This window comes from Salmo salar, chromosome ssa09 (genome assembly GCF_905237065.1).
Source record: "Salmo salar chromosome ssa09, Ssal_v3.1, whole genome shotgun sequence".
Taxonomy (NCBI): Eukaryota; Metazoa; Chordata; class Actinopteri; order Salmoniformes; family Salmonidae; genus Salmo; species Salmo salar.
Window position 1 is genome coordinate 48311740 of NC_059450.1, and position 15761 is coordinate 48327500.

At 44.0% G+C, this 15761-nt stretch overlaps 1 protein-coding gene and 1 gene segment (V, D, J or C); both read left to right on the forward strand.

Moving 5' to 3' along the window:
- LOC123744629 (T-cell receptor beta-2 chain C region-like) overlaps positions 1-15761 on the forward strand; it is a 581570-nt gene that overhangs the window by 395118 nt on the left and 170691 nt on the right.
- The window catches only part of LOC106611442 (zinc transporter ZIP9-A), a 17709-nt gene continuing 16328 nt past the window's right edge, over positions 14381-15761 (forward strand). The window contains exon 1 of one of the 2 annotated variants that reach the window (XM_045723756.1): positions 14381-15336. In XM_045723756.1, the coding sequence (XP_045579712.1) occupies positions 15235-15336 (102 nt within the window). In that variant the 5' untranslated portion in view covers positions 14381-15234. The remainder of the gene's footprint in view (positions 15337-15761) is intronic. The other variant, XM_045723757.1, reaches the window with a different exon arrangement.

Consider the following 15761-nt stretch of genomic DNA (forward strand, 5'->3'; position numbering starts at 1 on the left):
GTGTCAAATGTAATTTTGTATACGATCCCTCCGATGTCAACAACTACAGACCAGTATCCCTTCTTTCTTTTCTCTCCAAAACTCTTGAACGTGCCGTCCTTGGCCAGCTCTCCTGCTATCTCTCTCAGAATGACCTTCTTGATCCTAATCAGTCAGGTTTCAAGACTGGGCATTCAACTGAGACTGCTCTTCTCTGTGTCACGGAGGCTCTCCGCACTGCTAAAGCTAACTCTCTCTCCTCTGCTCTCATCCTTCTAGACCTATCTGCTGCCTTTGATACTGTGAACCATCAGATCCTCCTCTCCACCCTCTCCGAGTTGGGCATCTCCGGCGCGGCCCACGCTTGGATTGCGTCCTAACTGACAGGTCGCTCCTACCAGGTGGCGTGGCGAGAATCTGTCTCCGCACCATGCGCTCTCACCACTGGTGTCCCCCAGGGCTCTGTTCTAGGCCCTCTCCTATTCTCGCTATACACCAAGTCACTTGGCTCTGTCATATCCTCACATGGTCTCTCCTATCATTGCTATGCAGACGACACACAATTAATCTTCTCCTTTCCCCCTTCTGATAACCAGGCGGCGAATCGCATCTCTGCATGTCTGTCAGACATATGAGTGTGGATGACGGATCACCAGCTCAAGCTGAACCTCGGCAAGACGGAGCTGTTCTTCCTCCCGGGGAAGGACTGCCTGTTCCATGATCTCGCCATCACGGTTGACAACTCCCTTGTGTCCTCCTCCCAGAGTGCTAAGAACCTTGGCGTGATCCTGGACAACACCCTGTCGTTCTCCACTAACATCAAGGCGGTGACCCGATCCTGTAGGTTCATGCTCTACAACATTCGCAGAGTACGACCCTGCCTCACACAGGAAGCGGCGCAGGTCCTAATCCAGGCACTTGTCATCTCCCGTCTGGATTACTGCAACTCGCTGTTGGCTGGGCTCCCTGCCTGTGCCATTAAACCCCTACAACTCATCCAGAACGCCGCAGCCCGTCTGGTGTTCAACCTTCCCAAGTTCTCTCACGTCACCCCGCTCCTCCGCTCTCTCCACTGGCTTCCAGTTGAAGCTCGCATCCGCTACAAGACCATGGTGATTGCCTACGGAGCTGTGAAGGGAATGGCACCTCCATACCTTCAGGCTCTGATCAGGCCCTACACCCAAACAAGGGCACTGCGTTCATCCACCTCTGGCCTGCTGGCCCCCCTACCTCTGAGGAAGCACAGTTCCCGCTCAGCCCAGTCAAAACTGTTCGCTGCTCTGGCACCCCAATGGTGGAACAAGCTCCCTCACGACGCCAGGACAGCGGAGTCAATCACCACCTTCCGGAGACACCTGAAACCCCACCTCTTTAAGGAATACCTAGGATAGGATAAAGCAATCCTTCTAACACCCCCCCTTAAAAGATTTAGATGCACTATTGTAAAGTGGTTGTTCCACTGGATATCATAAGGTGAATGCACCAATTTGTAAGTCGCTCTGGATAAGAGCGTCTGCTAAATGACGTAAATGTAAATGTATACATTTATATTGGGTCGCTTCTGAGGGGATTCTGGTAAGATTCCGGCAAAGTGAGGCTGAATTCCGGTAAACGGATACTTCCCGATGTACTTGTGGCGATTCATCATTGCTAGCTGGGATTTCAGAGCAGCTTCAGTCTCTAGGTTTACCCCATCATGGTAGATATATCAGAGCAGATTCACCTGCTGATACCACAGTATGGTGTTGTAGCTGGGGAGAGTGTGTTCCACCTGCTGATACCACAGTATGGTGTTGTAGCTGGGGAGAGTGTGTGAACAGGACAGGACTGCAGTTTCTCCAGAACTCTGAAATACTGAAGATGGAGACTGAAGAATGCTGGAACAGAGGAGTTCACCTGTTACAGAAGAGGAGAGAGAGACCTGTTTGTTATAACTACTGAAGTCATTCAGGAAATATATGGAATTATAGATTATTTTACACTGTATCTAATCTGTGATCAAGAATTATCAAGAGATTCACGTTCAGAGGTGAAAAATATCCAACAGTGAAAGATTCTTAGTTCAACACTGAGTCAAGATGAACATTCAAAAGGACATGGATCTTCAACTCTCAGACTCCTTACTACACACCATAGTTTACTGTGGTACTGTGTCTGGTGAGTCCACATGGATTTGTTGAGCTGTGACTCCACCTACAGGAAAGACATGATATCATACCATACTGTATCATGGTCTCCTGTATATCAGAGGGAACCTCTCCTTTCTGTTAGACCAGCTGGTGAGTGTTTTGGCATTGAATCAGAGTCAGATACAGTGTGATGTTAATACAGGTGTGATTAGTCTACAGTACACCAGGGAGGAGGTTTTTGTAGAGCAGAGAGGGAGATCTGATGCACTGTGTAAACTAGCAGCACAGTAATACACAGCACTGCTATTTGGAGTTAGTTGATTGATGGTTAAGGTGCTGGTACCACCTGCACTAGCATCTCCTTCTATACCAAATCCAACCTCAGGATTTGCAGTTTTCGCTGTCATGTATCCTAGAAACACTAATTCTCTGTAGTTGGATTGCTTGTACCAGAGGATGACATTATAGCTTGATATACTATGTGAACACTTGATCTTAGCCGACTCTCCCTGGTTCTTGTACAGGGATGCAGGACTTTGGTAAATCTGGTTACTGAGAGAAGAACCTAAAGAAAGAGAGAGAGACAGAGAGAGAGGTGAAACAACATATAAAGAAACATATTCACCTGAAACATAAAAAAACTGTCAAATGAGGATATTAGTAGTTGATGAAATCAATGATCTGAATACCTAGAGCCCAGGCTGTGTAACCCATGGTGATGGAGATAAGAATTCTGATCATGTTGACTCACTGTTAAGGAGACAGAAAGAATGAGACAGACAAACCACTCCACATGAATTAGAGGTGGCTTCTCATCAACTCATCTCAGTGATCTTATAGAGGGATGCTGCCTCCTTATGAGAACATCTAAACCATCAGAGACCTGAGATGAACCCTGCAGGAGGAGTCTATGTGGGACAGGAAGCAGGGTTTAGTAGAGCAGAGAGGGAGATCTGATGCACTGCTATCAGGAGTTAGATGATTGGTGGTTGAAGGAAATATTCACCCATTTTGAATGTGATATTATTTTTGTGGATCTCTGACTGAAGTCTTATCAATGCCATGGGTCATTTCATGTTTTAATGTGTATCTGAGTTATTGGCATTCAAGCAGGCTGTAAGGGCCGTCGTCGTAATAAGACCAAGGTGCAGCGGAGGATGTGTATTCATTTTAAATATTTAATAAAAATGAACCACTACAAACAAAACACTCGATAGCAACGACAGCAAACAGTCCTGTCTGGTCCCAAATGAACAAAACAGAAAACAATCACCCACAAACCCCAAAGGAAAAAACAGGCTACTTATGTGTGACTCCCAATCAGCAACAACATACTACAGCTGTGCCTGATTGGAAGCCACACGGCCAAAATCAACGAAACAAACCAACCTAGAAAAAAGAACATAGAACGCCCACCCAATGTAACACCCTGGCCTAACCAAAATAAAGAACAAAAACCCCTCTCTATGGCCAGGGCGTTACACAGGCAGACATTCGTCCAGTATGATGTAGTACTGTGATAAAGTGATAAAGAGTGGCCCACTTCCCGGCCCGCTCAGGGATCACTCGGCTACACAGCTGATGCCTCCCGGACTCTTCCCCAAAACGGCTTGTACTCCACTAGTCCACCGGATCCTTGCTGTAAGCTCTGGACCTTTGCATCGAATTGTCGCAGCTAGCTAGCTGCTACTGAGTGGCTATAGTGGCTATCGCCCTTGTCCTGAACCTAGCACCAGTTAGCCGTGAGCCAGGCGCATCTCCCGGCTAGCAACCACAATTACTACAACCACAATACCTCTTTCCCCAATTGGCCTGGACCCTTTGTCGAAACGAAGCCCCGCCGTTCCACCACGACTGGTCTGCCGACGTAACTCCATCCGCTGTGCCCCCAACCGACCTTTGCTGGACGTCGGAGCAGGCGCTTCTACTAGCCCCGGCCTGCTAACTTTAAACGCTGTGTCTCCCGCTTGCTAGGTAGTAACGACTACCCAGCGGCTTCCGTGTTTCATCTATTGCTGTTCACTGGACCCTATGATCACTTGGAGTGGTTGAAGACAGGTGCAGGTGTATAGAGCTGTAGTCAGTATTATATGAGAGGATCAGAGAGGGTTTTTGTAGAGGAGAGAGGGTATAGTGAAACACTGTGCTTTACTAGCAGCACAGAAATACACTGAACTGTCTTCAGCTTCTGTCACTTTGGGAAAATGTAGATACGCCATTTTATTAGCTGCACCATCTCCACTGACATTAAAACGCCCTTTAAAGGAATCTTCCACCGTTGGACTGGTGTTCCACACATACCCAATGAGTTTCAGTGTTTTGGGCTGACTGTTGGTACAACAGTATCATGTTGTAACTTGAAACAGTGTGTTTGCAGGTGAGGTCCTTTTAGTATTGCAGTAGGAGTCTGGTGAACTTTGTCTGTTTGTGACAGCCCTGTGGATGAAAACAGACAATATGAAATATACAGTATTACTCAGCACATTGACAGCAATATATTTCAGTAGTAAATCTATCTTTCATGAGGGATTTAGTACCTGTCACCCATAGTGGTAGAGTTGCTACATGTATGAGAAGCTTGATCATGTTGATGGTTCTGGAGAGAAGAGTCACATGGACAAGGAGAAAGGGTTTTCAGATAGTCAGAGATGTCATGTCATCTAGCGGGAGTGTCAAATGTATGTCAGCATCCCAAATGGCACCCTATTCCCTTACTAGTGCACTACTTTAGACCAGAGCCCATAGGGGGAGAGGAGAATAAGTCAATAGAGAAGGGGAGCTGAACTGAGCTGCCGGAGGGGAAGGAAATGACATCACTTTGACGTTAGAACTTGTGTTGATATTCAAGCAGATCCCTTGTTCACCTACTGGTTTCCTGTTCAACTTAAAGGTAAATAAAGCAGAAGGATCAGCGGGTGGAGCGGGGAGTACGCCCGTACCGGAGCCGCCTCCTCTGCTGGAGTTTAAGGTTATGTGGACTGCATTTGAGGCGCCATAGACAATTGTCACCCTCCCTACCCTCCCTTTTGTTTTAGGTGCATTCGGAGTCTGCACCTTTTTTTGGGGGGGGTGACAAACTATGTTTAGTTCTAGTTTTCTATTTCTATGTTGTTTTTTGGATTGATCTCAAATTGGAGGCAGCTGGTCCTCGTTGTCTCTAATTGGAGATCATATTTAAGTAGGGGTTTTTCTTCCTGGGTTTTGTGGGTTATTATATTTTGAGTAGTGTTTGTTTCTCTCTGCATCACGGTTTGTTGTTTTGTTAATTCGGTTATTTATGTTTTGCAAAGTTTCACGGATTAAATAAAATGTGGAACTACAACCACGCTGCACTTTGGTCTGCTCCTTTCGACAGCCGTGACAATCTCATTTTAATCTTTAGATTTGATCTGTGTTATAGATTCTGCAGTCTTCACACTAGAAATAGGATGTAAATTGAAGAAATACCTGAACTGTTTCTTCAAGATAACAACAATCACATTATTTGGTATAGAGGTTTGATATCAACTTCCTCCATGTGCTCAGACATCTACAGTGGTGGACAGCAGGTGTGCTGGGTGTTGATGAACACTGCAGTTATGGAGCAAAGGATCAGAAGAGGGTTTTGTAGAAGAGAGAAGGGTATCTACATCACTATGTTGACTTCAGGTCAAAACAGTAATACACTGCACCGACTTAAGAACAGTAACACACTGCACTGACTTCAGGTCAGAGCAGTAATACACTGCACTGACTTCTGGTCAGAACAGTAATACACTGCACTGACTTCAGGTCAGAACAGTAATGCACTGCACTGACTTCAGGTCAGAACAGTAAAGGAGAGAGAGAGGGGAGAGAGGTAGAGAGAGAGAGGGAGAGAGAGTTGTCATGTGAATCACATCTATCCAGGGGGGAGAAATGGAATATGACATTGTAACATTGCATAATGTATGTTAATGAGTGATGACTCTAAACTGTAAATACTGGTATACTGTACTAGGACAGATATCACCTTGCTTATGCCATTATCCATCTGTGTTTATTCATTGGCACTGAGTCAATGTCAAACCTCAGATGTAGGTGTTCTGAGCCGTGGTCTAATATTACCATCAGACAGGGTTTTAGTAGAGAACAGGAGGAACTCTACATCACTGTGTTGGCTGGCTGCACAGTAATAAACTGCACTGTGTTCAGGTCCTCTCAGACTCACTCGATGAAGATAAGCCTCTTTCTCACCGTCTCCACTCACATTGAAGTGCTTTTCAAACGATTTCTCCATGGTTATTGACTTGGTATATGCATAACCAATGAGTTTCATAGCAGTGTCTCCTGCTGACTGTTTGTACCATAGTATCACGTAGTAGTTAGGGATAGTATGGCTGCAGGTGAGTTGAAAGTTTCCTCCAGGTCCTTCTGTTAGTGCCACAGGCCTCTGATGAACCATGCTACTAAACAACTGCCCTGTGGGGAAAGAGAGAGAGAGAGAGAGAGAGAGAGAGAGAGAGAGAGAGAGAGAGAGAGAGAGAGAGAGAGAGAGAGAGAGAGAGAGAGAGAGAGAGAGAGAGAGAGAGGGGGGGGGGGGGATTTAGATTCAGTTTGATGACATTCGTAGAATCGTTAGGCTTCTCATCATAAGTGATTTAATACCTGTCACCCAGAGTGGTAGAGCTGCCAGGTGAATCTGAACATGATGATGAGGATGATGAATATGTTGAGGAAGACGATGATGATGTGATATGAGTGTCTCCTGGATGAAGCTCTGAGGTGAAAGGAGATTGGCTGTAGTAGTATCATGTTTCCTTCAGGGTGGTGGATAGTGACAGTGTTAGAGGGAGTGTCAGGAAGCCTGTACTGTAAAGCTTGCTCATAGGACCTCACTGTGAACATGACTGATTACATGATCATGACAATGAAACCATCAGACATTAGTAGAACTAGAGTTAGAGGTCCCCCTACAGTATGTGATGAGACCATCTCTTTACATATTATATTACATCCTGTTGAAATACTGGGGTTTTTGTACAGCTGTACTTGTTGTCTGTATCACTGTGTTGACTCACAGCACAGAAGTACATGCCGCTGTCTCCTGTCTCCAACTTCTTCACTGTGAAAGATCCACTCTCAGCTACAGTCTTCTTGGCTGAGAATTTGTCTTCACTGAAATCCCCTGAATACTCAGGTTTGGAACTGGAAGTAGAACAAGAGGAGTGTCACATAGATGAATAGATGACAATCATTACACCACGGCAGGTTCCACCATATTCAACATGTCAGTGAAGTGGGAGGGACTGATGATCTGAATACATCATGCTATTTAGTGGTTCAGACTGTAGAGACATTCACATTATTAAAGTTAGAGGTCCCCCTACAGTCCATGATGAGACCATCAGCTCTTTACATATTATATTCTATCCTATAGAGCTCGCCAGCTTGTAGTCCTAAAACACGGAAATGAGTCAGCATTTTCTACCTCTGGTTCGTTGACCATTGCTATGGGAGAAATGAACGGGGGAAATAATAGGGTTTCGGGATATAACGTCTGAAGATAACACAGGCTTCGAAGATTTCTATATTTTGTTCCGTAGAGGATAATGTCAGTCAGTTAACATGACCTTCATGATTTATGAAGCTTTTATGTGCTCAAAATAATGTGTTAAAATAAGTCTGTTGCTGTCATGGATTCCCCCGGTATTGCTGATCATTCCGTTCACCAGCTCCGTCTATAATTTCTTACATTGTTAGCCCAGAAAATCTCTAAATGTTATTACATACAGCCGGGAAGAACTATTGGATATAAAAGCGATGTCAACATTACATTAGATCATTACGACCAGGAATATGTCTTTCCCGAAGCGGATCCTTTGATTGGACCGCCACGCATGTCCCTGGTACTGCTGCTCATTCCGTTCTCCAGCTCCGGACGTGTAAGTCAGGCCATCTAGGGTTTAGTGCAGCTGTACCTGTTATATTATATCAACACTGGGGGTTTAGTGCAGCTGTACTTGTTATATTATATCAACACTGGGGGTTTAGTGGAGCTGTACTTGTTATATTATATCAACACTGGGGGTTTAGTGCAGCTGTACTTGTTATATTATATCAACACTGGGGGTTTAGTGCAGCTGTACTTGTTATATTATATCAACACTGGGGGTTTAGTGGAGCTGTACTTGTTATATTATATCAACACTGGGGGTTTAGTGCAGCTGTACTTGTTATATTATATCAACACTGGGGGTTTAGTGGAGCTGTACTTGTTATATTATATCAACACTGGGGGTTTAGTGGAGCTGTACTTGTTATATTATATCAACACTGGGGGTTTAGTGCAGCTGTACTTGTTATATTATATCAACACTGGGGGGTTCAGTGCAACTCGTAGAAACATAGGAGTTGTCCTAGAGTATGTACCATGGATTAGTTTCACCATTGAGTTGTCCTAGAGTATGTACCATGGATTAGTTTCACCATTGAGTTGTCCTAGAGTATGTACCATGGATTAGTTTCACCATTGAGTTGTCCAAAGAGTATGTACCATGGATTAGTAGCACCATAGAGTTGACCAACATTATGTACCATGGATTAGTGTGGACTATGATACATTTACTATATTATGTATTGGATAACAGAACATTTTTACTTTTGCATTACCGTGTAGTTTACCAATAAAATGATGTGACGGTTAAGTGGTATTCATATCCCGAAAGAAAGAAATTATCTCATTAGAATACATTTCAATAGAAAGTTAGCAAAAATAGATGAGATCTTGCTACCATGGAAAGAAAAATATCTGTATATTTGTGGAAAAATCACACTGATTAACTCTGTACTCATATCCCAGTTTACCTATTTTATCATGGCCCTGCCTCCACCCAACGACTTGTTTTTTTAAATTATATGAGCAAAAAATATTACATTTTATTTGGAACAAATAAGAAAACATTACATTTATATAATGACTATGAATTCAGAGGGCAGAAAATATTCAATTTTGAAGCATTAGACCTGTTTCACCTGTCTTTGGAGCTTGTCTCCACCCCCCTCCATGTGTCGCCCATCTTCCCCGTTATCCCCTGTGTATTTATATCTGTGTTCTCTGTTTGTCTGTTGCCAGTTCGTTTTGTTCGTAGAACTTACCAGCATTTGTTTCCCTGCTCCCGCCTGTTCCTTGTGCCTGTTTTCTAGTTTCCCGGTTCTGATCGTTTCGCCTGCCCTGAACCTGAGCCTGCCTTTCATCCTGTACCTTTGCCCCACTACTCTGGATTACCGACCTCTGCCTGACCTGACCCTGAGCCCGCCTGCTGATCCGGTGCCTTACACCATCTCTGGATTATTGACCCCTGCCTGCCTTGATCTGTCGATTGCCTGCCCCTGTTTAAAGAATAAACGTTTGTTTCTTCAACACTCTCTGTACCTGGGTCATACCTTAAAATGTGATACTCACCTAAAGGCTTCAGTCATACAAAAGCTATACTTAAACTGCTTCTCTAGCAGATTTGTAAGAATGTCTCACCCTGTCATGTCCTGACCAGTAACAAGGCCGTGCGCTCCAGACCTCCAGTGCGTCTCCAAGACCCGGTCTATCCTGTGCCTGCTCCCAGAGCCAGGCCTCCTGCATGTCTCCCCAGCCTGGTGCGTCCTGTGCCTACGCCCAGAACCAGGCCTACTGAAAGTCCCGCCAGTCCGGCGCAGCCAGAGTCGCCCGCCTGTCCGGCGCAGCCAGAGTCGCCCGCCTGTCCGGCGCAGCCAGAGTCGCCCGCCTGTCCGGCGCAGCCAGAGTCGCCCGCCTGTCCGGCGCAGCCAGAGTCGCCCGCCTGTCCGGCGCAGCCAGAGTCGTCCCGCCTGTCCGGCGTCGGCGGTGAGGGACCCCGCTCTAGAGGCGCCACCAAAGTGGGGTGAGCCAGTGGTGGAGCGGGGTCTGCGCCTGCTCCTGAGCCACCTCCGTTGGGGGAGCACAAGAACCGTCGTTGATGGTTGATCCCTTTTAGTTTGGGGTTGTTTTTGTGTTTTTTTGTTTGAGGTGCATTTTGGGGTCTGCACCTTTTGGGGGGGGGATACTGTCACGTCCTGACCAGTAAAAGGGGTTATTTGTTATTGTAGTTTGGTCAGGGCGTGGCAGGGGGTGGTTACATTCTATGTCCTTTTTTCTATGTTTGGTATTTCTTTGTTTTGGCCTGGTATGGCTCTCAATCAGGGACAGCTGTACATCGTTGTCGCTGATTGGGAGCCATACTTAGGGAGCCTGTTTTCCTTTGGGTTTTGTGGGTGGTTAATTTCTGTTTAGTTATCTTACCTGACAGAACTGTTTGGCTGTCTTTTGTTTATTTGTAAAGTGTTCTAATTTTCCATTAAATTACAAAGATGAGCACTACTCCATTGAACAGCCATTACACACCCCATGTTCAAGAATGGCATTTTTCCCTTTATTCAGATTATAACCTCTCACTTTCAGTTATTTGAAAATGAAATAATCTCCAAAATATCACTATTTTTAAAACAAGCCATAGCAAGTTGGTTCCAAGTTCAGTTTAATTCACCAGAAAATACAGAACAAATATTACGAACATGGTTACACTCAAAGATACTAATTGATCAAAAACATTTTTGGGATAAAAAAAAAACACATCTTCGTAAATTATGTCATAAATAGGACTGGTGGAGTTGTCACACATGTAGGTAACACAAAAATATATTGAAATGTCTGCTCTACCCAAAATTACAACCAACTAAATGCAGCATTACCGCAAAAATGGAAGAGGCAAGTGGAAGTGGGAAAAAGTAAGGAACTTGTCTGTCGGCCCTGCATTAAAGACCATAATTGGTTAAAGATAATTGTGATAAATAAAGTATACCAGTTTCATTTAAGGAACAAAAAATGTAGTTGTGCCACACAGATTGCAAAATAGTTGGAAAGACATTTTCGATGTACCGATTCCATGGCACACGGTTTATGAACTGATACACAAATCGCCGGATTAAAAACTTAGTTTCTCAATTATAATTTTACAAAATTCTTGCAACCAAAAGAATGTTATATATATATATATATATATATGGGGATATTTTTATTTTTTATTATTAGGGATCCCCATTAGTTCCTGCCAAGGCAGCAGCTACTCTTCCTGGGGTTTATTATGGATCCCCATTAGTTCCTGCCAAGGCAGCAGCTACTCTTCCTGTGGTTTATTATGGATCCCCATTAGTTCCTGCCAAGGCAGCAGCTACTCTTCCTGGGGTTTATTATGGATCCCCATTAGTTCCTGCCAAGGCAGCAGCTATTCTTCCTGTGGTTTATTATGGATCCCCATTAGTTCCTGTCAAGGCAGCAGCTACTCTTCCTGGGGTTTAAACACATTAAGGCACTTACATTACATATAAAACAAAAGATAAAACAGCACATCATATAACATTATTACACCACTACAATACAAAATGTATAATACCGCCGTACAACGTACATGTTCAGAGTGAGTGTCACGTTCTCCAAGATAGCAGGAAAGGGGTAAGTCAGGCGCAGGAGACTGAGGTCTGTTGAACAAACGTTTAATACAGCCAAGAGAGAATACAGCGACAAGGGGGTGCACAGTCAACAAAAGGAAGGAGAATAGCTCCAAACTCCAAATAGACGGGGCGCAGCCCGGCAACCCTAATGCCTATCCAAATACGTTGCGTAATCCAATACATACATAAATCCTGCCCACTACAATAAACGTAACACGAAACAATCCCAAACGAATCAACAGTCAAACTAAATACCCCCCCACTAATGACAAACAAGGAACAGGTGCAAACTAAAACAGACATAACCAACAGACACTGAAACATGGATCGGTGGCAGTTCGTTGGCCGGCGACGACTACCGCTGAGCGCTGCCCGACCGGGGAGAGGCGCCACCTTCTGTGGACGTTGTGACAGTGAGTGTGTGTATGGGTGTGTCTGTACCTTTGTGTGTCTCTTCACATTCCCCACTGTTCCATAAGATTTTTATTTATGTTTTTTAAATCTGATTCTACTGCTAGCATCAGTTACCTGATGTGTACTGGAGTTCCATGTAGTCATGTAGTCACGTAGTACTGTGCGCCTCCCATAGTCTGTTCTGGACTTGGAGGTCATGAAAAGACCTCGGGTGGCATGTCTTGTGGGGTATGTATGGGTGTCCTAGCTGTGTGCTAGTACAGACAGCTCGGTACATTCAACATGTCAACACTTCTTAAAAAAACAAGTAGTGATGAAGTCAATCTCTCCTCTACTTTGAGCCATGAGAGATTGACATGCATATTATTAATGTTAGCTCTCTCTGCAGTCCATAACACCAGCCCATATCTACAGTCCACATTGTTACGCGGAGTGGAACAGGGAAACCCAAGAGCAGACTCAGACGAGGAGACTGAGTCTTGTTTGTACCAGAGCATGCGATCATAGTTTAAGATAGAGTGTGAACAGTGGATCTCCTGATCAACAGAGCTTCCATGGTTCTTGATAAGAGCAGAGGAGACTGGTGAACTATATGTGCAGAGGAACCTGGAAAGAGAGAGAGAGAGAGAGAAGCCCATTGAATTGAATTTAATTGAGAGAGATAGAGGGAGGGAGGGAGGGAAGGAGGGAGGGAGGGAGGAAGAGAGCAAGAGAGAGAGAGGAACAGCAAGAGAAAGAGAGAAAGGAAACGAACAGAACAGAACGAAGAGAGGGAAAAGTATTTAACACTGGGAAAACCATCAGTCCAATATCAATCTCCCAATATCAATCTCTCTCATCTCACTATTCTCCTCACCCTTGGTCCATGGCAGATATAGAGAGCAGACTAAGAAGACCACAAGGATCATGATGACAACTTAATAAATGATCATATAGATGTAATTTGTATCTCTGAAAAGGTTTTACTAGTCTTGTAATGTGCGACTAATATATCAGCTGCTGCTACAGTATCCGGCCCTGGGTGACAACTAAAAACTCTATGTTGTAACAGAGGAGGTGGCCGTTCTGGAACACACGGGCTGTGAATAGGCTACACGAACAAGGGAGGAGTCAGGAAGTGACATCACAATGATTATAGAGGCACGGTTCCTTATCTTCCATCAGGTAGGAGGAGTAAGCTGGGTTAGGCCCCACAGCAGACAGAGACAGATGTGTTCCACCTCCATCTTCAATTCAATTCTAATAACTTTTATTCCTGGGAGGGAACATAATGTGTGGTGATGAATGGTACTTAAGATAAAACAACATAGAACACTAGAACATGTAGGCTACAGTATAAAGGATTAGAAGCATTCTATGCAATCCCAGGGTATATACATATACAGTATAAACAAATACAAATCAAAACTTCAAGAGTTAAGGAGTTTGATGGATGTTGGCACAAAACCAGAAGCTGATCTCTTAGATTTGAAAGGGAGAGTTCTGTACTTGCACCCGGGGTGTTATACCTGGAGTAAATGGTTATACCTGGAGGGTAGGGGTCATGAGGGGGGTCTATACTGGTCTATACCTGGAGGGTAGGTGTCTAAACTGGTCTATATCTGGAGGGTAGGGGTCTATACCTGGAGGGTAGGGGTCTATACCTGGAGGGTAGGGGTTATAATGGTCTATACCTGGAGAGTAGGGGTCTATACCTGGAGGGTAGGGGTCTATACTGGTCTATACCTGGAGGGTAGGGGTCTATACCTGGAGAGTAGGGGGTCTATACTGGTCTATACCTGGAGGGTAGAAGAACAAATGATTATTTACAATGACGGCCTACCCTGGCCACATCCTTACCCGGACAACACTGGCCCAATTGTGCACCGCCCTATGGGACTCCCAATCACGGTTGGGAGGTTGTGATACAGCCTGTATTAGAACCAGGGTGTCTGTAGTGACGCCTCTAGCACTGAGGTCCAGTGCCTTAGACCGCTGCGCCACTCGGGAGCTTTGATGTAAAGAGTATTTTAACAACCCATTCATCTGTGTTTGAGGCATAAGGGTACATGTCGTTATGGCAAAATAGTATGTGTTCTAATGACTTACCTGGTTGAATAAAGGCCAAATAAAATTATGATATGATTAAATAAGCTTTTTTTACTATATATATATATATATATATATATATATATAAAATAATATTTTTGTATAGTTGTATTTTAGAGTTGCAGCAGTGGGAGTTAGAGAGAGAAGACATATCTGACTAGTTCTAAGAAAAGATTAACCCCAACCAGCTAAAACAGTTGTACTTTTTTTATACATGCAATACATTGGTTTATGTTTGAAACATCTGACGTGTCGGTCCACAAAGTCAGTGAAGAAAAGTAAACAGAGGAAGAAAGCAGATTTTGTCAGTGCGCATGGCACGTTTACTTGGCATGAACGAGGAGCGTTACCCGGAAGTGCTACATTTGGCAGAAACATTTTGAGCTAGATAGCTATAAAGAATAATAGTTAAGTGCAATTAGTGTTGCTAATTTTTTTTAAACAAATAGCTACATTGAAGAGTACGATATGGGCAATACATTTTCTAGAGATGACAACGTGTCAACTGTAAGCAACAAGACTTGTGATGGAAGATAGTTAGCCTAGCAGACCATCTAATTTACTAACGTTACAGTAGCTACTACTGGACGATGTTAGATTTCTGCAAAAGTAAGAATCAGATTTGCTAGATTGACACGATTGCATAAACAACCGTGTTCAAGGTCAATACCGTGGTGCCTCGTTAAATCGTTTAGTTATTTAGCTAGCTAGATAGCGGAACTGACAACATGGCTGTCAGACCTCGGTGCAGCTAGTTTTAGCTAGCTATCATTGCTGCGAAGTCGATTTTTGTGATCATTGTTTGTTTGACATTTTAGTCATTAAGTAGACGCTCTGATACAAGAGCGACTTACAATTCATGAATTCGTTTTAAGATAGTTAGGTGAGACGACACATCACAATCATATCTCGTTACATTTTCCCTCAACAAAGTATTTATCACCAAAGTCAGTGCTACTGGGAAAAGAGAGGTGCCTTTTGATTTAGTGTTATTTTTTACAGTTGGCGTTATCTGTCTAGCAATCAAGCTTGCCAACCTATCTAGCTAGTCAGTTTCTGGATTCAGACTAGTCTGAGTTTACCGCTCTAACTACCACTTTCCAATAGTCAGGCTAATTGTTGCTAGCAAAGCACAGCTTGAATTATGTCTATGGACGACTTCACTTCGATCAGCCTGCTGTCCCTGGCTATGCTAGTGGGATGTTATGTGTCTGGAACCATTCCTCTAGCTGTCAACTTCTCAGAGGTGAGTAGCACTCAAACTACAACTTTTCTGAGTAACAAAATTGAACTTGGAAGTGGAGTCTTCAGCTGAAGTCCTTAGCTACTGAGATTACTATGCACATAAGGGGCGGCCTAGTGGTTAGAGCGTTGGACTAGTAACCGAAAGGTTGTAAGATCGCATCCCTGAGCTGACAAGGTAACAATCTGTCATTCTGCCCCTGATCTGACAAGGCAGTCATTAGAAATAAGAATTTGTTCTTAACTGACTTGTCTAGTTAAATAAAATAAAGGCACACATTTTAGTGTATCGATCAGACTGTTCTAACCGTCACATGCAATTCTACATCTTCAGTGATGTTAGCTAGCCTAATAATTGCTATTCGGAGGCCAAAGTTCCTCCTGTCCTGCCTGTCCTCTGTCCTGGTTGTCTGGTCCTGCTCATGAACC